This window comes from Triturus cristatus, chromosome 2_1 (genome assembly GCF_964204655.1).
Source record: "Triturus cristatus chromosome 2_1, aTriCri1.1, whole genome shotgun sequence".
Classification (NCBI taxonomy): domain Eukaryota; kingdom Metazoa; phylum Chordata; class Amphibia; order Caudata; family Salamandridae; genus Triturus; species Triturus cristatus.
In genome coordinates, this window is record NC_140581.1 from 695,329,713 (window position 1) to 695,356,047 (window position 26,335).

At 44.9% G+C, this 26,335-nt stretch overlaps 1 protein-coding gene across 1 annotated transcript in view; it reads right to left on the reverse strand.

Annotated features, from left to right (window-relative positions):
- The window catches only part of LOC146865774 (uncharacterized), a 96,572-nt gene extending 70,364 nt beyond the window's left edge, over window positions 1-26,208 (reverse strand). The window contains exons 1-3 of the mRNA XM_085632639.1: window positions 26,091-26,208; window positions 12,828-12,884; window positions 12,687-12,742 (exon numbers count right to left, since the gene is read on the reverse strand). Coding sequence (XP_085488765.1) covers window positions 12,687-12,742; window positions 12,828-12,884; window positions 26,091-26,132 — 155 coding nt within the window. The 5' untranslated portion in view covers window positions 26,133-26,208. The remainder of the gene's footprint in view (window positions 1-12,686; window positions 12,743-12,827; window positions 12,885-26,090) is intronic.
- Window positions 26,209-26,335: the final 127 nt, after the last annotated feature.

Below are 26,335 nucleotides of genomic sequence, written 5' to 3' on the forward strand. Positions count from 1 at the left end.
ATGAGCCAACAATAACATATGCCCCACAATGCAGGGGCATTGTATTTAGGCTGACTTTCACTTGGACACTACCAGAGAAATTCAGAAGTTATAGGTAGCTGAGCTAACTATTTTACGCCCCATGCACTACTTATGACTTCACATATTATATCACTCATGACATGGTCGGTGACATCACTGATGACTTCACCGATGACATCTCAAATGACATCACTGATGACATCTCAAGTGACATCACTGATGTTATCATCCACAGAACCACTCACACACCCACTTACACCCTAATACAACATCTCATACACCCACTCCCACACAACCACTGACACACCCATTAGCAAACCCATACAAACACACACCCAACTACTCCCTGATCCATAGAGCCACTCACGCATCAACCCACCCATACAACCACTAACCAACCACTAACTCTCATATATATAGCCATACCTGCACCTACTCACTGACTAATACAGCCATACACACATGCAGTCATACACTAATATTGAGACTTAAACACCCACTCATATACCCACACAGCCACTCACACACTGAATCAGTCACTCATACAGCTACTCACTCACCCATAGTCACTCACACAGCCACTCACTCACCCATACAGTTACTCACACACCAACTCACTTCCTCATACATATACTAACACATGTACTCACTCACCTATACAGTCACTGACAGAAGCACATACTCTCATACAACCTCTTTCACATTCACTTACCCATACATCCACTCACACACCGATTCTCTCACCCATACACCCACTTACACACCCATTCATGCACCCTCACCTTGGTAGCTTGGTACGAGCAGTCAGGCTTATTCCGGAGGCAATGTGTAGAGCATTTGCGCACACACACAGCAACAACATCCAAGGCCCACCACAAAAGAAACTCCACACAAGGTTATATATAAACATAGCCTTTGTATTATCATAACACATTAGAATAGTAAGCACATATTATACAGGGTACCTAGCCAGACCTAAAACAAGTCACACGTGGAAGCGAGCAGCTTCATGCTGAAGTTTAGCATGAATTAAATCAAATCACTAGCACCATCTGGTCAAAGTGTGAACCACATCGTTTTTTTACAGCAAAATACTTTTTACAATATAAAGTTATTAATGCTATTCTTAAAATAGGTTGACTAGCAGAGGGTAATTTACTTCAATTTATGTTATAGAAATGCTGGCAGTCCAAGATCCTGGTTTAGAACATTCTCGGATACAAGACTTAGCCAACACATCCATTTCGATTCTTTGTGACCTAATTCACTGCGTCCTCGACTGATAGTCAGTAAAGGTCTGTCATTGGTATAGAATTTCTCTTAGCATCACGTGGTGTCTAAAAATATGAGGCTGTAATGAAGATTAAAACAGCTTTTTTCATTGGCAAGAAAATGTTTAGAAATGGGAGTCTTTAAACTTTTGATATAATTCTTCCCACAGTAACATTCAGTTATACCACGAATGTCGTAATTGAATTTTTGAAGATTCAGAAATCATAGTTCGTGCAACTTGTTTCCCCATTATGGTACGTTGGAGTGCAGCTAAGGCAAAATTGCACATTTTACTTACAGTGCCGACATGGGAAACAGACAGAGGGGCATATTCTCAAGCCGCACAAAACTTCGCCACAGATGACACGGCAACTAACGCTAATGAGATGCAGAGTAGGCGTTCCCGTGCAAAAAGCAGTGACAACACCACTTCGCAACATTCTCAACGACCAGCCAGATTTGCGATAAGACCCCAAAACAGGCGATAAGGAGCGTTAGCAGCAGGGACTTAACACCTGCTCTGACCTGGTGTAAAGTCGGACGACAACCTGCACCATGAAAGGGAGACGACCCCACAGCCACACCTGAAGAACAACAGATGCCATGGAGCTACTGATCATGCAGCTCGGACACCCAAGAGGGCCACAACACCCACCGCCACCACCCACAGGCCCGCCACCTCCCCCAGGACCCCCCACCCCCCCTGGACTAACACAGAGGCAGCGCAGACAAAGACAGCGGACCTTCAGAAAACGCACCTGCCTCACAGACTTAAGACCAGAGGATGTCATTGCCCAATAAAGGCTCAAAAGGACAACCATCCTCCGCATCCTGACCCACATTGTCCACAGGCCGACGGTACCAACACAGCGGACAACCAACATCCCTCCACAGGCAAAGCTGCTGGCTGTGCTGCACTTGTAGGCCTCTGGTACCTTTCAACCAACAGCCGCCGGAGTCGGAGGAGTCTCACAGCCAGCCCTATAAAAGTTTCTCACACCTGTCTTGGATGCCATCATCAGCTTGGTACCCCCAGCACCTGCACTTCCCACACACTGTGCAGAAACAGCTGGAGTCCAAGCAAGGCTTCTACGCCATAGCTGGCTTCACGAAAATCGACTGCACACATGTACTTCTCGTGCCCCCTGACGCCAATGCACACAACTACCGCAACAGGAAGCACACGCATTCCATCAATGTGCAGGCAATAGTGGACCACCTGGGACTCTTCACCAATGTCGTCGCCAACTACCCAGGCAGTGTGCATGATTCCTTCATCTTCCGACAGTCCATCATCAACCAGCGCTTTGAGGCTGCCACCTATGGAAGTGCACTGCACGTCGGTAAGTAACAACTGAACACACCACACACCTTAACTCCATCAACATGCAACGCTCAACTCTGGGAATGCACACATTACAAAATCACATACAACATGACAACCAACATGCCCACATACCAGACACGACAACACAACTTACTGTGGCAACCTGGGCTAGCCATGTACACAAGCCATCAACTGCATGGCACCTCAGCCCCACAATAGCTGATTGTGGGTAGAGGTGGGAAGCAGGCATGTGCGAAGGGGGCAAGTGACCCATGAATGTGAATGTACACAATGCCAAGTGTGGCGTGGATGTGCCGGACAGCATTGAGTATGCAGACCATGGACATTTCCATGTCGACATACACTGCTGGTGTTTGGAGTGTACTGGACAGTGGACGCAACCATGTCCGGTCAGCCAGTGAGGAAGATCTCGGAAGAGTAGCTTGTTACGTCCCCCCCTGTAAGCGTGAGCGTAGTGGGCTGGCCCGGCATACGCCAGGCCAGCGTAGGGGTGTGAATAAAAAGCCAGTTGCTCTGGGCGTGGTTTTCTTCCGGAATTGCCAACGTGTCTGCCAGGGCGGTGCCTCTCACCCCGCCCGAGGCCGACGCCGTGAACGGTGGTGCCTGCGATCCTGTGCTCATGCTGCACCCCAGGCCGCTGGTCACCAGACCCGTCTTGCCCGTCCCTGTGCACCCAGGCCTCACTGCTCACCTGCCGACACCAGCGTGTGTCAAAGAGGGCCCACCATGTGCCAGTGCAAGCTCCAAGCCTGAGGTCCGGGACACAGGCCCCTATTACTCCTTTCTCGTTGAGGTACTCCACCGCTGCCTCCAGCCTACACTGCGGTCCAGCACCACTGGGTCACCAGGCCTCACACCAACCCAATTCAATCCGGACAAGGCAGGACACACTCACAGCTCTGGTGTTTCTACCCTGTCAGCCACAAATCATCACTACATGCCATTCCAAAGTCGTGTGTTAGACTTCCAGGAGGAGCTGGCTGAACAGCGGTTGGCCTGCGCTGACCGCTGCCTCTGGCTTACACTGCATCAAGTAGGTCACACATGTGGAACTGAGTCTTGATTTGTGCATGGCAGAGTTGCTACCATTGTACAGGCCTCATCGCAGACTGCATCCCCTTTCAGCTCTGTTGCCATTCATTCTGTGCACCGAAATTCATGGACACTCTCTGGTTGAACTTTGGTGGCATATGAGTCTATGTTCCGGGTGTCGTCATATCATCATGTAGCCGATACTGACTTGGTGTCAAGAATGTGTCTGTAGCATTCATCTCCTCCATATTGCCTGTGTCTGCCTGGTTCTGTCCTCTGCATCATGCCCCGGAAGAACAACTTCCACTGTTTCCTGAAACACTCCACAAGATTTACCTTGGACATCGACGAGGACCCACTCAGCTCTCGTGGCCCTATCTCAGAGCACCACAAGTCACCGTCCCATGGCTGTGCAGCTCAAGTCATGGACCCCGTTTGACTGACTATTGTATGGCCTCTGAGTCGATGGCCTGGGGGTCTTCAACGCCATGTGTCTGTGGCCCTGCGCTGGCCGCTGCCTCCGGCCTACACTGTGGTCCACCAGGGCTCACACACCAAATCGAGTACTGACCTGCCCTTACGATGCCTCGCCGCTGGCTGCACATGCCACCACCGCCAGGACCACCTCCAAACAGTAACTGCCAAAGTCGAAAGAGTCTTACTGCCAGACTATATGAGTTGCACACACCTGTCTTGGATGCCATCTTCAGCTTGATACCCTGCTCATCTCTTCACGTGCCACTAACTCAGTGCACCACAACTCATGGACCCTTTCTGATTGAGTTTTGTGCTGTGGACCGTTCACGCAACAATGTCACCTCAGGCAGTGGGGAAGACCTGGGACGAGATGAGGAAGATGAGGCAGGTGTGAGGAGGGAAGAAGGCACAGACAATGGGAAGACAGGAGGGCAGGACGCAACAACCAGAAGGCAGAAATGCAGACTGGAGGTGGTAGTCCAGCTACACACCAGGAGCTATGACTGAGTTTTGTGCTGTGGACTGCGAACACAGCTATGTCACCTCAGGCAGTGTGGAGGACCTGGGACGATGATGGGGTAGATGTGGCAGGTGGAACACACCCTACTGCAGCTGCAGCAGGAATATCCCGAAGGGACACAGTCATAGACAATTTCTCACATGAGCACGCTCAGCTCTGGTGCCTCTACCTCAATGCACTGCACCTCACAGACCCTCCTGATTGAATATTGGGTGGCCTCTGTACTTGCTCCGGCTACCACCATCATGCTTTGCAGTTGTTAGTGTTATGTTAGTGTTTTCTGTTTCTGCTTCAATAGTGTTCACTGTTGTAGTTGTTGCCAGCACCAACCACTCCCTGAGGGCTGGATCACACTCACCCCACACCAATCCAGCAAAGTCGTCACTGGTCAGGTGACCCTGGTAATAAAGAGTGGCCGGGAGCACGTACCTGTAGTTCAACTGACTATCAAAGTGTGTCCGTGTGCTCATTACGTATGCATGATAGCCCCGAGCCCTACCAAATTACATTGTGTGGTGTACAGCGGACGCAACCTAGTCACCCCAGGCAGTGGGAAAGAACTTGGACATGTGGCTTTGCGTCCCCCCCTAAATACGTTGGAGGAGTGGACTGGGCCGGTGTACGCATGTCCAGCGTAGGGATGTGAATGATTGTCCCGGGGCTCTGGGCATAGTTCAGTACTGGGAATGTGCAAATGCGTGTGCCTATGTCACAGTGTGGGTGTCCATTGGTGCGTGTAAGTGGTCCCTGATGGGAATTAGTCACCCACGTATGTAATCTAGTTCGGCTGCTATGAGGACTAACCCCACCCGCACCTGTTCAGCCACCTCCTTCTGGCAGTCAAACACCTGGCCTTGGAATGCGATGTGTGCTTCGGTCAGGTGCTGGGAGCCAGCCGAGGTGGTGTGTGCTTCCTGCTGTGTGGTCTGTGCAGAGGGTGGGGTCTCGTCGATGCAGCTGGGCTGCCCTGCTCCAGGAGGTGGGTTGCCATAGATGTCCATGAGCGTCGTTGTGGATGTCCACTTCTGCTCTGCAGGAGGTGTTGATTGTCCCTCTGCTATGTGAAGGGGGGTGAATTTTAACATTGTGTTGACATGTATGTTGACACATTGTTCACGTTTACATAAAGACTGCATGACAATGTACATTGTGACTGTTTGTGAGGGGCAGACTATTTGATGCGGGACACTGGACATTTGAACTACATCGCGGATGTGAGGTTGTACACGTACATTATCACCTCACAGTTTCCTGCTATGCCAGATGTGATTGGCCAATTTCTACGAACAAGCGGCACCAGTTGAGTCCTCTGTTCTGTAGTGAAAGTGTAGCACTTTGTACCACATTGTCGTCAATCTTGATGTGCTGTGTTTGCAATGTGTGTGTGCTGCATTGTGGGAGAGTCACTCCTGCAGCTTTGATTTTGGTGCCCCTTATCCCTTTGAGGTGGTGTGACTTTGACTTTTGTGCTTCTACAGTGCTGAGATGTAGCAGGTTTGGCTACTTTTGGCTCTTGTTCGTATTTTGGACTATTGGGCATGGTTTCACCGCAGATGTGTGCGTGGATGTGTCAGGGTGTGACCTGCTGCTTTCCTTTCAACACTCAGCCACAACAGTGTTGTGGCATGCACCATGTCATGATGATTGTACTGCAGCCAAGCCATTCGTCATGCAGTGTCACTTGCATTGTCAGTGTGGCACGCAGACTCGCAGCTTTGTTGGTTTTGCCACATGTGCATGAGTTGGTTGTGAAATTGGTACTGTGTGGGGAGGGACCCCTTTGTGCACATGGTGGACGGGGTCCTACTTGGTGTTTGTATGTGTGCTGCAGTGTGCCTAGGGGATGAGGGACATGATCCAGAGTCATTGTGGGTGTGCAGTGTGCTCTAAATAATTGTGCACGTGTGCCATTGTGCCCATCTTCCCTGACCCCCCAGTCCCTGTTGGGTACTCACCCTGGTGCTGTTGTGTCAGGTCATGTCAAGCAGTGTCTGGACCCCAACTCCTGCCATTGTCTTCCCACTGATGACTGTGGACACCATTTTCTCCATCTCATCCGGCTCCTGGTGTTCCGCTGGACTGCCACCTCCAGTCTGCATTGCTACCTGATGGTTGTCAGCGAGTTTCTTCTTTGTTTTGCGCTTCACATCATTCCAGCGCCTCTTGACCTCTCCAATTGTCCTCCTCCTCACTCTGACTGCATTCACCTTGTCCAGGATGGCCTACCATATTGCATTTTTATTTGCCAATGACACGTTGGGGGTGACGAACAGTTGTTGGTAGTGTTCTATCACCTCCGTGATGATGCTCCTGTTTTCCTGCGGACTGAACCTCTTCTTCCTCCTCTTCTTCCCCTTACGTGACCCCGAGGTACCAGGCTGTTCATCCTGGGGGCTTGTGGGGGTGCTACGTGGTTTTAATTTATTGTCTTTTTTTTTTTACTGCTGTATGGTGCATTTTCCCGCATGACACGTGGGAATTGCTGGCCTGTTTGAGACTTCGCTGCTTTTTTCGCATTCGTCTTTCGCATTTTTTAGGCGTAGCGTTAATTTTAACGCGGTCATTTGCCGCTTTATCATGAGACTATCGCATGGTGCCGCCGGGTTGAGAATACAACGTTGACAAGGTGTTATTTTCCCGCAATGTTGAAAGTTGCGTTAAGGTCATTTTGCGATGATTATCGCACATTCTTGAGAATATTCCCTAGAGATTAGTGGGGGAGTCAGGAGATTTTATGTGTTTTAGAGCTTCAAAAAGGCTGGACCAAAGTATGTCCTTCAAATTAGATAACTTTTCGAAAGTGAGGGAGGATATTTTGATCTACATAACAATTTAACTTTAGTAAATAGATGGATAATACAAGATTTTTTATTTTTTGAATCATCAGTGATATTGGAATTTTGAGGTCGAAAAAGCAATTAATGAATCTCATTTTACAAGATTTAAGGAAGCTTTCAAATCATGGGGCGGCATCCTCGCTGGACAAATCTATTGAGTATTATAAATGAGGTGACCCATAGGACCGCTGGACCCGGGTAAACAATGGTACATAAATAAACGGTCACAGGGAAAAAATTTACATTCACGTATGTAGAACCAAATTCAAATACATTAAATAATTCAAATGTCGCTGCAAAGACAGATAATTTCTTGTGATTTAATTTGCATCACAGAATCGAAATTAATCAAGACATAAGAATATGCGATTAATCAAAATTGATACACATTGGTGCCCAGAGAGAAAAGGAAGGGACGGGTGAGGTTTGTGAGTGATCCAGGAGAAATGAGTGATGGTGTAAATAAACGGAAAGGTAATGTGGTTCAGATACATCCAAGTTTTTTAGATCCAATCCGGCCTTTTCCTTGGCAAACCAATAAAGTAACAAAACATAACATTATAGGTACAGATAAACATGTCTCTATCGCCTGTGTTTGACATAAATGCCAATATGTCAATGTTTCGACCCCTGTAATCATAAAGGTAGCTTCATCCTTATTGTGGGGTGTTCATCAGGACTCAAGGGAAAGGTGAATGAGGGGAAAGGAGCACCATTAACTGACAGCACGTTCAATCAGGCTGTATTATCAAGATGAGGGCTCATGATCTCTTGACTAAAGCACAAGATTCCAATTAATTAAATTAGTGGGTGCCACGAGTACAACTAAGTATCCAGACTGGGTTGATTAGTAACCGGCGGCGGCTCTGTAATGGATCAAATCTTTTGGTCATGAGTTTTGTTTCTTCAGTAAAAGTGTCCTTTGAGATTCCATTTCTTTTGACTATAATAAATTCATTCAACTGTCAATTATTTTTGGGGATCACAGGAAAAAACATAAAAAAAGTATTGGAGGTGGGTTCTATGGATATACATTCAAATTGTCCATTAGTTATCTAAACTGTTGTATCTAAGAAAACACCCTTTTTTTGTTTGTATTTCACCATAGTTAACTTACATAGGTGCCGTTCAAGTGAACTATAAAATTATCCAGAAAGGTCTCAAGACCAATCAATTTCCACTCACCACCGAGGTCGAAGAAACAACCATCACTAGGCTGGTTGAACTTAGCAGTATGTGATGCAGGAGCTGCCTGTGGTGATACATTTCGCAGCTCGGCGGAGCTGAGATGGAACACTTTCTGTCAGGTGACCAACTTTGCTCCGACTCAGCAAATTTCTATGCTGAAAAATCCATGTTGACTAATGATTTTTACTTTTTGTATTTAGTTTCTGCCTCATAAATTACTTTTCTACCTAACTGGAGTTAGTCAAAAATAGGTTTTAGCAAACTGAAATGTTTTAAAGTGAACACCTGCTTTCTTGTAACACTGCACTTGAGTTCATGCTATCTTTTAAATATGAGGGTGTGCAAAGCTTAAATTTCATATTTCAGTGCTATGCACCTGAGCTTCTCTTCTGCAAGCCGCAGTGGCAGCCGAGGTACACAGGGGCAGATTTATGAGCCCCTTGCGCCACTTTTGCGTCACTTTTCCCATGTTAAAAGTGACGCAAAAGTGGCGCAAGGGGCTCATAAATCTGCCCCGCAGTGTTAAATCTGGAATGTTATAGTTAAAAAAGCAGCCTTATTTACAGTTTGGCAGGCAGAATAGTCTGTCACAAATGTGCTGGATATCATGTCTGCTGTATTACAAATGCCGTAGCTATATATTGAACTTGTAATACAGTGGACAGGATATGCGCCATACCTGTGTTGGAATATCCCATTTGCCAAACTCTACATAAGGACCCCAGTTTTTACTTTTAATATATAGGACAAGCCTTGAGTGCTACTTGACTGTCCTTTAACACATGCTGCAGCGTCTGCTCCAGATGTGAGGGATAACTGCTTCCCCTACATGCACACATTTGCAGCTTGATGTTAACAACACCTTTTAAATTGTGGGAATTTCACAACTGTATTATAGAGATGTGAAACACACTCATTGAATAGCATAACGATTATTTCCATATTTTATGGTAAGGTACATCACAAGCTGAATGTCCATATATCATCTACCTATGGCCCCACAACCAAAATGTTCTGGAAACCTCAGTAGTACTCCACCACAATCCTGGGCTCCTACCCACGAATGCATTCCCATTCCACTGTATCCAGGGCGTCATCCTTCTTTTCTTTTTTTCTGCCTGTCAACAGAGAAGGGTAAGGGCTGGCACATGGAGCATGTACATCAAGTTCCCGAGGCTCACGTAGACAGGTTTCCTCTTTTTATCACAGGGAGATGACTAGCAAAGGTCAAAAGATGGACACCAGTGAATGGTCAGACAGACCCCGGGGAAGAATTTCGTCCGTGGTCAACCTACGAGTGTGTGCCCCTGAGAGGAACACGTAATTTAGACGAAAGAGGGATTAGTGGGCTCTAAAGAAATAGGTGTACGCACGCATGTTGGGATGTATCATCCTCCACGAGTCAACCCACCCCTGGCCCTGAACCAGGGGCAATAATTTAGAGTCCGGGGTCTCTGCAGTTTGGGCCATAGCATGCCACCTATCCTAGGCTGGCAACCTATGGTCACAGACTAAGCACCTATTGTTTAAGTTAGAGGGGTACACTGCAATACCACTTTTGATATTTCTAGGCTGTCCCAGAGAAATAGTATTACAAATTGTAAACTACAGCTCTTGTAGTCGCTGTAAGAAATTAGGTTACTGGTTGGGTGGGAGAAGATTAAATCCTACTCAAGCAGGAACCACAATGCTTGTCAGGGTGAAGTCACAAGCAATCCCTGAATGAACTTGTTCTCAACCCTCGGGTAGCTTGGCACAAAGTAGTCAGCCTTAACTCAGAGGCATTGTGTGCAACATTTAAAAAGAGTAAAAACACTACACAAAAAGGATCCAACGCCAAGTTAGAAAAATAGAACTTTCTATAATAAATAAAGCTCAACCAAAACAGCAAAAATCCAGCCAGTAGAACCAAAGATATGCAATTTTAAAGATTTTAGCGAAAATAGTGCCAAAGAGCACAAAGTGGCAACTGTGGATATCTGGTTGCAGCAAACCGGAACAGTCAAAATTTCAGACCAACCACGATGGAGCACAGGCCGGCTACAGGGACCCAGTTAGATCCGCTGAACACAGTACTCTAAATCCTAGTTAGGGGAGCGTTGCAAGGATTTACTTAGAAAATGCTTCACACAGCTGATCCAATGTGTTGCTTCTGAGATGCGGCAAGGCTGCAGTGCGAAGTCCTGTATCGTCGTTGAGGATACTGCTGGCAAGGGCTTGCGATGTGAAGGCTGGTGTCAAGGATGGGTCACGCAGATGAGGTGATGCGCAAGTTCTGCGGAGCTGTGCAGTTGATGATGCAGAATCCAATGTCAACGCCAAAGCTACCATTGATGAGGGATGCGTCATGCAGTGGCAGCTCCAATTGGCTGCGATGCAGTGCAATGATGGTCTTTTCTATGGGTCCAATCCATGCAGCAGCCGTGATGCGTTGGTTCTGCTCGAGTTTGCGCTGCGCAGCAGATGAGATGCGTCGGTTCTGCTGGATCCACAGAAGCTGGAAGTGCACCCTAAGCCCACTTCCAAGGTCCAAGACTGAGGGGGCACCATTGTCAGGGTATGTTTACAGATGACATAGTCCAGGTGCAGGTGCAAGGTTGTTAGAAGCCTTTTGTGTCCCTGAGGCTTCATTACAGGAGGCCAGCAAATGATTACTTTGAGTCACTCTTAGTTCTGGGTTTAAGAGATACAGGTTCAGTCCTTCTCACCCAGGCAAGAGAGCAGTAGGCAGCAGGTCAGTACAGCAGGGCAGCAGTCCTTCAGAAGCGCAGTCCAGCAGAGTAGCAGGACTTTCATCCTTCTTCCTGGAGTATCCACAGGTGAAGTGTACTGAAGTGGTGGTGTCTGAGATCCAATATATACACTCAGTTGTGCCTTTGAAGTGATGAGAAGCTTCTAGAGGCAGAACTTTGAAGTGCACAGATGCCCTGCCTTCTTGGCCCTGGCTCTGGACTAAGTATACGGGGTATACAGCCCAGTTTATGAAGACAGGACACACACTATTCAAGTGCAAACAGGGCTTCTGGGTCAAGCTCATCCCTCTTATCCTGCCAGTGATGGCCCACTCAGGCACCCCTAGGCTCCGCATTGTGTGTGGATGTCTAGGAGGAATACACAAAGCCCAACTGTCTGCTACACCTAGTCATGTAATCCAGAGAAAGTGTGCAGGCACCAAATGGCTAAGGCAGGAAAATGTCAACTTTCTAAAAGGAATACAACAAACCACTTTGCGTGTACTGATCCTTATTAGAAGAAGCAAATCATCGAGGTGATAGCAAACGAATTATTGTCAACTTCCTCAAAAATTATTCAAAAAGATATATTTTATTTTTCATTTTGTTTTTACATAATATCATAATTCAACAATTTTTACATTGCACCACAAGACCAAAAAACAATTAAATGACTGAAAATCGATACACAAATAATGGACAACATCAAAGACAACTTACTCACATATAACACATAAGACACAAGCCATGTACACTAGATTATCTTTTATGAAAGAAATCTTTAAATTAGTTAACCAAACTAGAGAAACCAACAAAAAACAGTGTGAATTATTCAAGAAGCAAATTTTTCTGCACTGTGCCAATCTATGGACATTTGATTCATCATTCATTAAACCAAGCAGAAAACATCTTATTATTAATCACACTTGTTTAACAATAACAACAGAAAAGGTCGACGCGTTTCGAACCCCATGGGTTGTTAGCTGGGGGTTCTCCTCAGGACCATTCACTACAAGACAATAATAAATAAAGAAAGATTAAGGACCAAGATCCTTCTGTGTGTGGACTAAGACAAGCCAACAATTATAAATGCCCTTGAGCAACCTATTTGGCGAAATCAGCCGATTTCGCTTTTAGACTCAATCATAATGTTGACTAACACATGTATCTGCAACAACATAAAAGAAAGAAAAACCGTCTTAGGGCCCAGTAACAGGGTCATGTCACAAACGGCGGCACCCTAATAGTTTATTACTTACTTAGTGTAGATAGAGCTAATGAGGCTTCTTGGTGACTTGAATGGAAAGGGTGGACCCTGGAGTGGGAGGAAGAGTTTTTTAGAAAAACTAGAAGTGTATTTGGCTGCTAATTCATTAACAGTATGATAGAATATGACATACCTTTGATTGGTATCGTTTACTTGTTAATCTAGGCGGCCTCGTGGCAGGAATAGTTTCCTACAACAGACAAAAAAGGAATCATGTAATCGATGTATCTAATTGCGCTTTTCGCATAAGCATTAGAATGCGATCTTTTAGTAAAAATGAGGCGTGAAAATTGCCTCCATATGGAAACACATTTGGGGCTGGTTGAAGAGCTCTTCGGTTTAATGGAAGATCTGCCATTTTAATAACAACTCGTGTTCAGGCAGTTTCCCTCCCGCTCGTGAATCTGCATTTACCTTTGAACAGAGCTGGCGTCTCCGAATCCTTTTGGCGTCTGGGCTAGGTCACGGAAAGAGATCTTTAAATTGCGTAATCAAACGCTTGTATTTAAGTGTCCGAGTTTCTCGGGTATGGTGGAAGCGTTCCCATACTTCTGTTGTTTAGCCGCAGTATGATTGGCTGCACTCTCAAACCGTGACTCCGGTGCTGCATGGGAAATGTAGTCCATGGCACGGATGTCAATTTGAAGCAAACTTTATTGAATCTTGAACTTCAAATATACGATTATTGCCTCATAGCGTGTCTGATAATTTTGCAAATACATTGGTTATGCATTTATGCGAGCCAAATTGGAAGACTCTGATCTACTGTTATGTTGGAAGGTTTCCAAATAAATTTGTACATCATAGTAGACAAAAATCTGTAGCGGTGGGTCACCTGTCAGTTTGATGCTAAATTGACTAAACAGCGCTTGTCTGAAGACCTAATGAATCGTTACTTGAAGCTCATATGTCATTAGGTTCGTTTGTTGGTTGTAGAAAGGAGCGCATTGTTGCATGAATACGTATTGAGCCGTACTTGTTCTTTGTTGCGAGATTAGGCTTCTCTGTTTTGTCATAGAGTCTATTGGCCAAACATCAAACTGACAGGTGACCCACAGCTACTGATTTTTGTCTACTATGATGTACATGATCTCTTTGTGTGAGTGTCAGAGTGTCAGTGGGTAGGAGTAGTTGCATCTCTGTATGTATGTTTATAAAGGAATTTCAGTCGAACTCTGTGTTGGTGTGTGTGGTTGTCTTGCTTTGTGGGTGTGTCAGTGCATGTGTAAATGTCCGTCTGGATGGTTCTGTGGGGGTGTGTGTATTTGTTAATGTAAGACTCTGTGGGTCTGTGTGGGGGGTTGTGTAATGGTGTGCATGTGTGTGTACTTGTGCATGTATCTGTGTGAATATGTGATTTTGGAGTTGTATCTGTTAGTAAGTACATGAACGTGTCTCTGGTGGTGTATAAGTCAACCTGGCAGTATGTCTGTGTGGGGTTATGTATATGTCTGTGGGTGTGTAGGATTATGTGGGTATGTCTATTACTGTGCATTTCATAGGAGTTAATACAGTTGTGGGAATGTGTGTGTGAGTGTGGTGTTGTGTGTGTATGAGAGAGTAGAAGCCTGTGTCATTGTGTGTGAGTGTTTTACTTTGTATATGTGTGTAGGGTTGTGTTTATGTGTGTAAGTGTGGGGTGAGTGTGTGGTGGTGTTGTGCATGTGTGTGGTTGTGTGGCCTTGTGTGTGGTTGTGTGGCCTTGTTCATGTGAGTGCATGGGGTATTGTGCGGGTGTGCCATTGTGTAGGTGTATGAGTATGTGTGTGACTGTGTATTTGAGATTCTGTGGTTGTGTGTGTCACTGCATGTGTGTGTTCTGAGGGTGTGTTTAGATGTGGTTGTCTGTGTAAGGGGGATGCTGTGTGGGTGTGTGGCTGTGTGAAGTTGTGTCTGTGACTGTCTGGTGGTGTTGTGTATGTGTGTCACTGTGTCAGTGTTTGTGTGTGTTTAGTTCTGTAGATGTGTCTGTGACTTTAAGTACCGCAGTTTGAGAGTGGGTGTGACTGTGTGTATGGGGATCTTTGTATAAGTGTGTGGTTGTGTGGGTGAGTAAGTCTATGTGGAGTTGTGTGCATATATCTATATGGGTGTGAGTGTGACTTTGTGTGTATAGGATTGTATGGTTGTTTGAGTGTCTGTGGGTGTGTGTATTCATTTTTTAATGGTTAAATGGATTCGCAGATCCATCGCAAAGTCTCAGGGGGTTGCGTGTTGTGATGGATCTACGAATCTGCTGTATGCTCAAACAATTATTTTCTTTATTAGCTTTAAGTTCTGAGAGGGTCCCTGTGCAACCCCCCAGCACTCCAGGGGGTCAGGATAGCTCTACCCTTCCCCCTTCTACCTTTTTTTGCAAATTATTAAGAGAATACTGAGTCCCTGAGTCCTCAGATGCCATTCGCAACTTGCTGTTCAACACAAAGTGTGGCTTGCTGATTCGCAGATCATTCGCGATGGCGGGATAGGGGTCTGCATAGCCTACTCCCCGGACAGATTTCGGCTCTGAGGACCCCATCCCCTGCATCATTTTTAGGGGAGGGGGGGCATGTGGCTGTGTAAATGTGTGTGTGTGTGTGCGTGTGTGTGTGTGAATGTGTGTGTGAGTGTGTGTGTGCTTGTGTGCGCGTGTGTATGGGTGAGGATGTTTGAGTGACTGTGTGGTCTCTCAGTATAGAATTTTGTCTATGTCTGCATGTAGTTGTATATGTCTCTTTATATGTGAGCGTCAGTGTGTGGGAGTAGTTGCATCTCTGTATGCATGTGTATAAAGAAATTCCAGTGGAACTCTGTGTTGGTCTACGTGTTAGTGTATGTCTGAATGTGTGTGTGAGGTTGTTTGTTTGTGAGTGTATGTATTTCTAGGAGTATGCCTGTGTCTTCTATGGGAGTGTAAGCGTGTCAGTATAGGGGTCGGTCTGTATGTAGGTGTATACAGTGGCGTAACGAAACTTGAGGGGGCCCCCCTGCAAGGTACATTGAGGGGCCCCCTCCAGACTCAATCTGGAGCTCTCTGGCCGACATGCGTGCTGAGGGGACCCCTGGAGCTTGGGCCCCCCGCACCGCGGGGGCCTATGTTACGCCCCTGGTAAGGACAATGACTACCCAGCTTTGTATTTACAACTGGTTGTGCACCAGTGGCCACACGTGCCATGCAAAACACAAAAGCGGCGTCCAACATAAAAGTGATGTAACATTGTACCGCAGCGAAAAGGCTATTGGGGAGCATTGTGTGTGATTTTATGCAAATTACACAACGTGTACTCTTGCAATTTGCATCCGTTATCAGGAACTTCGCGCTACGTCACGCAATGTCATTTAAGCCTCTGGTACAGCACCCACTTGACTAAATCTGGGGCTAGACGTTTGCCTGTTCTTCATTTTTTTAATTCAAGAAGCGTATTAAATTGTACATAGCAGTACGTTTGGTAAAGTGTAGTCATGTGATCAAGACCGCCTGGACGGTCGAAACGCGTCTGGACTAACCAAATAATGTTTGTATAAATAAATTGAGCACCATTTGCACCAGCAAAACGTGTCCGTGTCTTTGGTGGTACCGGCTGGTACTGCAGAAGTTGGATTGGATATATATATATATATATATATATATCGAATCACACTGTCAATCAGTAAGCTTCACGCCATAGACGGAGACGGACCACAGGTAGGTGCCAAAAGTGCGTAGTTTATTCGCCTGTACGGTCTTGACGCGTTTCGGTTCGAAAAGAACCTTGATCACATGACAGGGATACAGAGTGACCTTACGTTATTTAAAGTGACAGTGCAATACGGCAAGCATAAACATGGTAAAAAGACTGTGTTTAGCCGACGGCTACTTGCATCATATCTTAATAACAGATATTAAACATCTCTGACCGAATCATCATCCTGCTGACCAGATATAGATGCATGTATATATATATATATATATTATCTACTGGCGGTCGCCAGTAGATAGTTATAGTTAGGACCGTGTTTCCATAGGAAATCTGAAATTCTATTTTGAATAACTTTGGCGCCGGTTGACAAATCCTCGCGAAATTTTCAAAACTAATGGGGCGCTCCGCTCAGCTCCTACCCTGAAAGTCTCGGGGTGATTCGTCAAGCGGGGGCTGAGAAAAAAGGGGGGTCCCAAAACGCGTTTTCCCCATGCATTTTCCCATAGGACCTTTAGTCGAAGGTACAGCCCGAACGGCTGAACAGAATTACTTGAAATTTGGCAGAGAGATAGTCCTCAGGTCAGGGATGTGCCTTTTGCATATATGGTGTCAATCTGTTCAGTAGTTCCTGAGAAAATTGCAGTTAAAGCACATAAATATCTATAGCCGCGCACCGTGCGTGCACCGTGCGCGCACCCTAACGTGCACGAGCAGAATTCTGATTGGTGGTTACATGTCAGTCAACGTTCGAATCGGTCAAAATCAGGAAGTGTCGGCCGCCATTTTGTTTGTTTTGGGTGCGAGAGTGAAAAAGAGAGGTGGCGAAAGTGAAAAGGGGGCAGGGTAGAGAGTTCCTGACCCCCTAGCCTTTGTCAGGGGGTCCCTAAAGGACCCAGAAGGGTGAAAAAACATTTTTTATTTTTTTTATTTTTAAATCGCGGGGTGTGCGCACGGTGCGCGCACGGTGAAAAAACCTTAAAAAATAAAATAAATAATACATACATAACTTAGCATTTAAAAAACCGTACAAATTCACATAAAAACCATAGGTTTCACACACGTTATAGTTAGGAATTAGCATTTAAAAAACCTTGCAAATTCACTTAAAAAACCATAGGTTTCACACATGTTATAGTTAGGTGGACATTTCACTCGGAAAAAAACAATGAAATTCCCCCGTTATAGTTAGTTCAGATAACTATAACCCGCGCGACCGCCACTCTATCACAAGGATGATGTCATCAGTGATGTCATGAGTGATGCCACTGACCATGTCATGAGTGATGTAATATGTGACGTCATGAGCAGTGGATTGCGGGCGCGCGAGTTATAGTTATCTGAACAAACTATAACGGGGGAATTTCATTGTTTTTTTCCGAGTGAAATGTCCACCTAACTATAACATGTGTGAAACCTATGGTTTTTGAAGTGAATATATATATATATATATTTATTGAGGTTCGGGACTCATACGCAGAGCTGAGTTAAACAGGATATGTTTGTACAGTATTCCTGGGGGATATTTTCATATATTCTGCTAGGGTGATCATATTAAGCTGTGATACATTGCATAGGAAGGTTTGTTTTTTCCTCGTGGAAGTTGATAAATGCTACTGCATTGTCATGCGAGCACCATGTAAAACTATGCTAAATCTGGGGCTACAAGTTTTAAGTATCCTTCATGGTTAACTGTTTTATTGATGTGTGACAATTTCGCAAATGCGTCACTGTGCAAAGTATTACATCTGATAGGACATTGTCCTTCACAGCACCTCACATGAGTAAGGCCTCGACTGCTCAGCAACAGTTGTGACTTACACATAAGTTGATATAACTGTATTCCAAGAGTCCTGGATGAGTAGGGGAGCAATGCCTTATCACCCCTCAGACTGCAAGGTGCTCCCTACTACCAACAGGACATGCAGAAACAGCCTGACAGTTTGGGGATTAAGGACTGTCTTACAATGCAGGTGTAGGATAGGGATTGAATGCTGTACTGTAGTGCAGGCGTATGATAGTGATTGACTGATGTACTGTATTGCAGGTGTAGGATAGGTATTGATTACTGTACTATAGTGCGGGTATAGGATAGGGATTAAATACTGTCTTATAGTGCAGATGTAGGATAGTGATTGATATCTGTACTATAGTGCAGGTGTAGGATATGAATTGACTTTTGTACCATAGTGCACGTGTAGGATGGTGATAGATTGTTGCAATATAGTGCAGGTGGAGGATAGTGATTGACTTCTGTACTGCAGTGCAGATGTAGGGTTATGATTGACAGCTGTGTTATGGTGCTGGTGTAGGATAGGGATATATAGTGTTATAATACAGGTGTAGGATAGGGACTGACAGGTCTACTATAGTGCAGGTGCAGGAAAGGGATTAACATCTGTGTACAGTGTGCCAAACACAAAACATTAGTTTATGAATACAGGATTGAAAAGTGACACAACACAGCATTTGGAATGAATATTGCACCGTTGTGTGTTCTACCACATTAACACTGTATCATGAATTGTCAAATCCTCAGCATTACTTGCCCGTGGGAGCTGTTCGAGGCCACCTGTAGGGATGTAGTGGACGTCAGACGAAGGTACTCGGTCGTCTATGCCCCTGCCGCTATGCAGTGGCCCGGGGACCGATCTATGGGGCGCAAGTTACCCTACACTCCTCTCCTGCTTCTACCCTTCCACTCCCTCCCCCTTGACTTCTACAACCTCACTCGACTGCAGATAAGCAAAGTTTCGATCCATTTTGGGTTGGGCAGAGTAGACGGTTATAACTATGCTTGGAAGGCATTGGGAATAGTAAATTATGTTAAAAAGGGAAAAAAAATAGAAAGTACAGTCAAAGGTGCCCAATTTAGGTATAAACCCCATTGCCGCTAATTCTACCAGTGTGAGTCCTTCGGGTGCTCATTTTTCTTGTTGGGGACGTTTTGAACCCCAAGCTCTGCATACTGTGTGTGTACTCCAAACTTCTCACACTATCTGTTCATTTGCCCCAGGTCCCTTAAGTGTCTAATTAACCCATTTTCCTTAATTTGTCTGTCCCTGTACACCAAGCTTCTCACAATACCTGTTGTTGTGCCACATGTCTCTCACACTCTATGTACCCCAAACTCCACATGCGGTCTGTCAATGTACCCCAAACTTCACACAGTATCCATCCATGTGCCACAGCTGCTCACACTGTCAGTGTTCCCCCAAATTATGTATGCTCTCTGTTCACATGCCCAAGCCTGCGTCAAACACTATCTCTGCACATGCCCCCGGCCGCTTACACTTTCTTTGTACCTCACGCTCCTCACTCATACTGCCTGTCCATGTACACCACGCTTCTCACACTATCTGTCCACGTGCTCAAGGCCGCTTGCACTGTTAATCTATCCCAAGCTCCTCTCTCTATCTGTTGATGTGGCCCAGGCCCCCGCACTGTGTGTCCGTGTTCCCCAAGCTGTGCTGTGCCCACGCCCCTAATTTTGCCCACGTGCTCCATACTCCTCACTGTTCATGTGCCCCACCATGCCCCTGCACTGTCAATGTACCCCAAGCTCCCCCACTATCTATTTGCCCCCGGGGCCCTCATATTGTGCACCCCAAGCTCCTTATGCTGTATAAGATTCCCGGGCTATTCACAAAGTATTTCCATGCGCCAGTGGGTTCTAGCGGTTTCTGCCCAGGTGTCTCCAGCTCAAGTGTTCCCCACACTGTCTGTCTACGTGACCCGGCACAGCAGCCTAGTTATCCATGCCCTGCACACAATCTCCTCGTGCTCCAGGCCCCACATGCTGTTTTCCATGTGCTCCAGTATCCTCTTTGCATCTGCCTCCACCTCAGGCTTTGTCCATGTCCCCAACTCCTCACATTCTGCTAAGCATGGTATACTCCCAGGTGTGCTAAACATGGGCACCAGGCTCCTGCGCTCTCTGCTCACATGTGCCCTCCCCCTCCCCTCTACGTGGCGAATGTCAGCTGGGATTATACCACCAGAAGAGCGGGGTTGTCCACCCCTCCTGGTAGAGCCTTGCTGTATGGCTGTGGCCCTCCCGAGAGTGCGTGTCTCGTGTGAGAGCTTAGCTCTGATACTTGTGACGTGGAGGGTGGGCCCCTGGCAGACCTGTGCTGCAGCTCGCGTGGCGCTGCTGTGAAGAGTGCTCTTCATGTGCTGGTGCATGTGTTGAGAGTGGCCTGTCAGTGACTGGTGCCTTGGTGTATGTTGTTGTCACACCGGCGTGTCTTTTTTGATGCCTTTATAAGGGGGAAGATGTGTAGTGTCTTGCATTTCTGCTTAGACAGTCTAGTTATCCTGTGGAATGTTTTTCACATTTTGTAATTATTCGCCAAAATTGTAGTGATGGTGTATGAATCAGGAATCAGACGAGGTAGTATATTTAGAAGTTTATTCCAAGTAGAAGATGGAAGCTTATGCAGAGACCCCACCAGGAGCAGTATGTTACTTGCTCAGCCCAGCTCTCAACTGACTCCTAGAGTCCAGAATGCCAACATTCCAACCATCACATGAATGTCAACATTCCACAGGATAACTAGACTGTCTAAGCAGAAATGCAAGACACTACACATTGTGTAGTGTCGCATGCTTCGTTCTGCTTGGTCGCGTGATGTTGGAAATGGTCATCGCGCGAGCAAAGCAGAACGAGAGCATGTTTACAATTGAAATGAGGCAAGCTCGTGTTCACTCTGAGGAGTTGTCACGAGCGTGTAGCTGTTACGGGAACTGTTGTTAACATTTAAAGTGCAATGTACGTTAGACGTTGGTTACTGGCTTTGAACTACGGACAGGATGCATATGTCCGGTTGAGTGTTACAATAAAGAATACTTCTTCAATTCCTGTGTTAAGTGTAATCACTACACTTACAATTTGGCGACTTGGGTCTCAACCGGAGCAGATCCACGCATAATTTCATCGTATCTGGCATTTTCGTCAATTTTCTTCTTCCAGCCCTGAGGGACTGTTCGCATCCTGTTGCCGTCGGAGGTGTTCTTCGTGTGTTCCAACCTAATTGGTTCTTGTTTGGGAAGAACCGCCTCCTATTTTGAAGATTGGTTCGTGTTTGGGAAGAACCGCCTCCTATTTTGACCGGGAAAACTCATTCCGGGTTGGTGCAAGTTCATTGGCCAATCGGAAGGCTGTAATTTTTTTCCTCTTCAAGTCGGTGACAACGGAGCATTCACAAGCGTGAATCGGAAGCGAGTTAACCGGCGGATGGTTGTGCCAGTTCTACGACGTGATCTTGGTGAGGATATCACGTTTAAGCTTTTATTCTGAGGAAGCTGAAACGTTGCAAGGTACGGAGGTGTTGCTTTCTTTCAATAACATCGCAAGCCCTGTTGGAGCGCTTTGACTTACACGTTTGGGCATAATTGAGAGCGCTGCTGACTGTACTGTGTAGTCACAAGCGCTGAAGGTCACAGTGTGCACACGTTCTTCATAGCGTTTTAATTGTGAAAACGGTTACACTGTTCTAAATGACTGAATCTGGATAAATCGTTCTGGAGCAGTTTATTGAAGAGCCAACAGTGGTCATTTGTTCAAGAGTCATTTCTTCCATCTTCACAACGTTGACTAATCAGCTTTAAGGAAGCTTTGTTTTTTCATGTGGTACTGTGCTAATATTTCATAATATTGAAATAATCAAATGAGCTACAGTTAATAATTAGATTTATATTAAGAGGTAGCAATTTTTAAAAAAAAAATCTGCATCATAAGTTTATGTATTGATTGATTGTATAACATTTTATCAACAGGTCATAGGGTAACATTCTAAAACTGTGCGGCCATGGCTACTCCTGTCACCAATATAACTGTCAATCCTCCAAAAGAGTTCTTATGTGTTCCGGGTGATCCACCAGTTCCGTGGTTACAGTGGAAGGAATATTTTATCAATTATTTGTTCACCATTGACCATGCTAACAAATTGTCTGCAGACAGGAAAAAAGGCTTATTGATGCACAGTTTAGGCCCAGAGGGTTTAAGGGTTTACAATAAGTTAAATAAGGATACTGTTGCAGGCGATGATAATGTGTTTAACCAAGCTATCAGACAACTAGACAATTATTTCTCCCCAAAAGTTTGTATTGGCGTCACACGTTTCAAGTTTTTTAAAAGAAAACAACTTAAGGATGAAACCTTTGATGATTTTGTAACTGCTCTCCAAAAGCTAGCCATTGATTGTAGATTTGGGGCTATTGAAGAGGAGCTAATCAGAGATCAGGTAGTGATGCATGCATATGATTCCGCTATTCAAGATAGGTTGTGGGTAAATGGGGATAATGCGCTTAAGGATGTTTTAGCCATTGCTAGGAAAGCTAAATTGTCGGGAAGATGTGCCAAGGCACTCAAAAAAGAGAATACTGATAATTCTCAGCAAGATACTGTAGCAAAGATTGGTCATAATCGTAGTAAAGAGAACTCATCCAAAGCTGTGGTAAAAAATAAGATGTCTAGAAAGGACAAAAATTTCAAGTGTTATCGTTGTGATAGCAAGAATCATCTAGCCAACGACAAAAGTTGTCCGGCTATCAAACAAAGATGCTCAATTTGTAAAAAAGTAGGCCATTTCAGCAAAGTTTGTCATGCTAGAAATGTTAAAAGGGAACATGTTAAATGTATTGAAGAAAGTTATCCGTCTTCCAGTAATGATGATAGTGAAGATGATTCTTTGAGCCCCATGAGTAATGTTGTGCTTAACATTATCCAAGATATTGATTCTAGCAAACCTATGTGTGACATCTCGTTAGGTGGTGTAAATGTTTACATCGCAGCGGATTCTGGTTCACCTTTTACCATTGTAAACGAATCAGTGTGGGCGGATAAATTCGTTATGAAGTTAGGCTCCAATTTAGATCCAGCTGATATTACACCGTTAAGCTACAATGGAGAACCAATTGAACTGTTAGGTTGTAGGGAATTGTTGTTTAGATTCAAGAACAGAAGTGCCCTGTGTAAATTGTATGTATCAAAGAAAGGTCCTTCTGTGTTGGGATGGAAGGACCAAAGGAAACTTGATATCATTCTTGATCCCAATGGGGTGGAACAGGTCTTGGTGGTGAATGAAGAAGAATCCCTTAAAAAAAATGTTATTAAAAAAGTTTCCTGATGTCTGTTCTGGCAAATTGGGGAAATTGGAAGGTTTTGAACACCTTATTCGTCTCAAACCTGACCCTTCTCCAAAAGTTCACAAGGTACGCAATATACCTTTCTCAGTTAGAGAAGAAGTGGAAATAGAACTTGGCAGCTTGGTTGAGAAAGGTGTAATTGAACCGGTTGAAGCCTCTCAATGGGTTTCTCCATTGGTGGCAGCCAGAAAATCTAATGGTAAGCTCAGGCTATGCATTGATTTGAGACATTTAAATGATAACATCGTGATTGATCAATTTCCTTTACCAAAAATCAATGAAATGATTACAAAATGTAAAGGAATGAAAGTCTTTTCTACAATTGATTTATCACAAGCTTATCATCAGATTCCGTTGGTAGATTCGTGCAAACACTTAACAGCCTTTATTTCTCACATAGGATGTTTTCAATACACTCGGATGCCTTTTGGATTAGCCTCTGCGGCTGCAGTTTTTCAACGTTTAATGTTCAAGATTTTTGGTCATCTAAGATATGTGCTTATTTTCCAGGATGACATTTTAATTATGGCCAAGGATATTCAAGAGCACAAAGAAAAGTTATTTCATGTAATGTCTTTGTTACAAAAGTATGGTCTAACCATTGAACCATCCAAATGTAAGTTTGCTGCTAACACTGTAACTTATTTAGGACATGAAATTAGTGCCTCTGGAATTCTACCCAAGACAAAATTAGTTTCTGCTATTACAAATGCGCCCAGCCCCAAGAACAAAGATGAGGTGAAATCTTTTTTGGGGATGGTGGAGTTTTTTGCTAAGTTTGTGGAAAACTTTTTAAAAAGAACATGCCACATTAGAGAACTCCTAAAAACAAAGAAAGCTTTCACATGGTGCAGTCTGTGTCAAAAAGAATTCACTGATTTAAAAAAAGCTATAAGTACAGCTCCTGCACTTCAAGGGTTTGATCCTCAGGGAAAAAATATAATAACCACAGATGCCAGTGGTATAGGTATAGGAGCTGTCTTCTCGCAAATAGACCATAAGGGGGTAGAATCAATAGTGGCATATGCGTCTAGGTCGTTGTCTCCAGCGGAAACTAGATACGCAGTGATTGAGCGTGAAGCTCTTGCTTGTGCTTGGGGACTAGAGCATTTCCGAACCTTTGTGTGGGGAAGTGAGGTTATTATCAAATGCGATCATAAACCATTGGTGAAAGTTTTAAAAAATGTTGGCATGATTAATGTATCCTCCAGGCTTGCCAGGATTTCTATGAGACTGTTAGATTTTGTATATAATATTGAATATCTTCCAGGTAGGAAGAATGCGGTTGCTGATTTCCTGTCACGTCTGCCAGTCCAAATGATCGAAAACCAAGATGATCTGATGGACAGTGTGCAAGTTGCGGTTGTGTGGGATCATGGTTCAGATTCTTTTAGGAAAGAGGAATGGATTCAAGCTGTGTCCTCTGATGAGTGTTTAAAGAAAGTTATGGAATGTGTCACCAATGGATGGCGGTAGTGTCTTGCATTTCTGCTTAGACAGTCTAGTTATCCTGTGGAATGTTGACATTCATGTGATGGTTGGAATGTTGGCATTCTGGACTCTAGGAGTCAGTTGAGAGCTGGGCTGAGCAAGTAACATACTGCTCCTGGTGGGGTCTCTGCATAAGCTTCCATCTTCTACTTGGAATAAACTTCTAAATATACTACCTCGTCTGATTCCTGATTCATACACCATCACTACAATTTTGGCGACGATTTGACTGAACTTCCGCCTGCTACTTCAAGGATTTCTAAGATTAATGAAACTTCAAGGTAATGGACTTCCTTTTCTTCTAACCACTAATTCAAAAGCATACTGGCACCCTGCGAGCCCCACCAGTGACCTTTCCACCGGTCGCCCACATCCCTTAAGTGCCAGTCCCTGCTGTAATTTACCTACATGCTTCTCCTAAAATCCATGGAGAATTATTCTGCCTTGCTGTAACCTCCTGCTTGCTTGCCTTATTCCAAAGCTACTAATCGTTCCTGCCTACTTGCTGTTTGACATCCTTTCTGTCAACTACATGACTACAGCACTGCTAACTTCCTTTTGTGCTGCCCTGAAACGAGCGTTTTCTAACAGTTGGCTATCCCCTCAAAACAACATCCACAAGGTTTTCGTCCTGGCGTTGTTTGGCAGAGCTTCGTCCCTAATGTGCACAGTTATCTCTTCATTCCGGCATGATTTGAATAATGAGTCGTATGGGAGAAGACTTTTGTTAATGACATGTTATTGTGATGAATTTAAGGTCATGGGAGAAATGATTCTCGTGTATAAGAACAACTTGAAGTGTTTTCTACTAAATCGGCAATTTATGCCCGGACGGCTCAGAGGTCTGAACAGAAACTTTCCATTCAAGCGACTTCAATTTCTGCCTTGATTTTTAACCTTGTTTTCCTCCACGGAACAGTCATGCATTATTAAGAGGCCTGTCACCTGATTCGAGACATTGGGGGGTGAGTTTGATCTTATTTTTATTATTTTTCAATATGGCACAGTGCGCACCTTCCTTTTGGCAGTTTAACAGTTTTTTTTAAAAACGTCGCATGAGCCTTCGACAGCACGCTCACACACAGCGCGAGCACTCTCACCTGTAGCTCCGGTGCAGTTCTGTCTTCATGACGTCTCTCCATTAAAAATTGCTTCTGGTGATTATAGACGTTTGGAGTACGATGACGCCGGGAGCCACCCGGCACAACGTAAAATACGTGCCGCCATTTTATGCATAACTCACCGATTTCACGTTTGCATTGCCTTATATTGTTGTTGCCAACCATTCTGCCAACCACGTTTCTACTTGGCAATGTGAACTTCCTCGTTATACAGCATGCAGCAC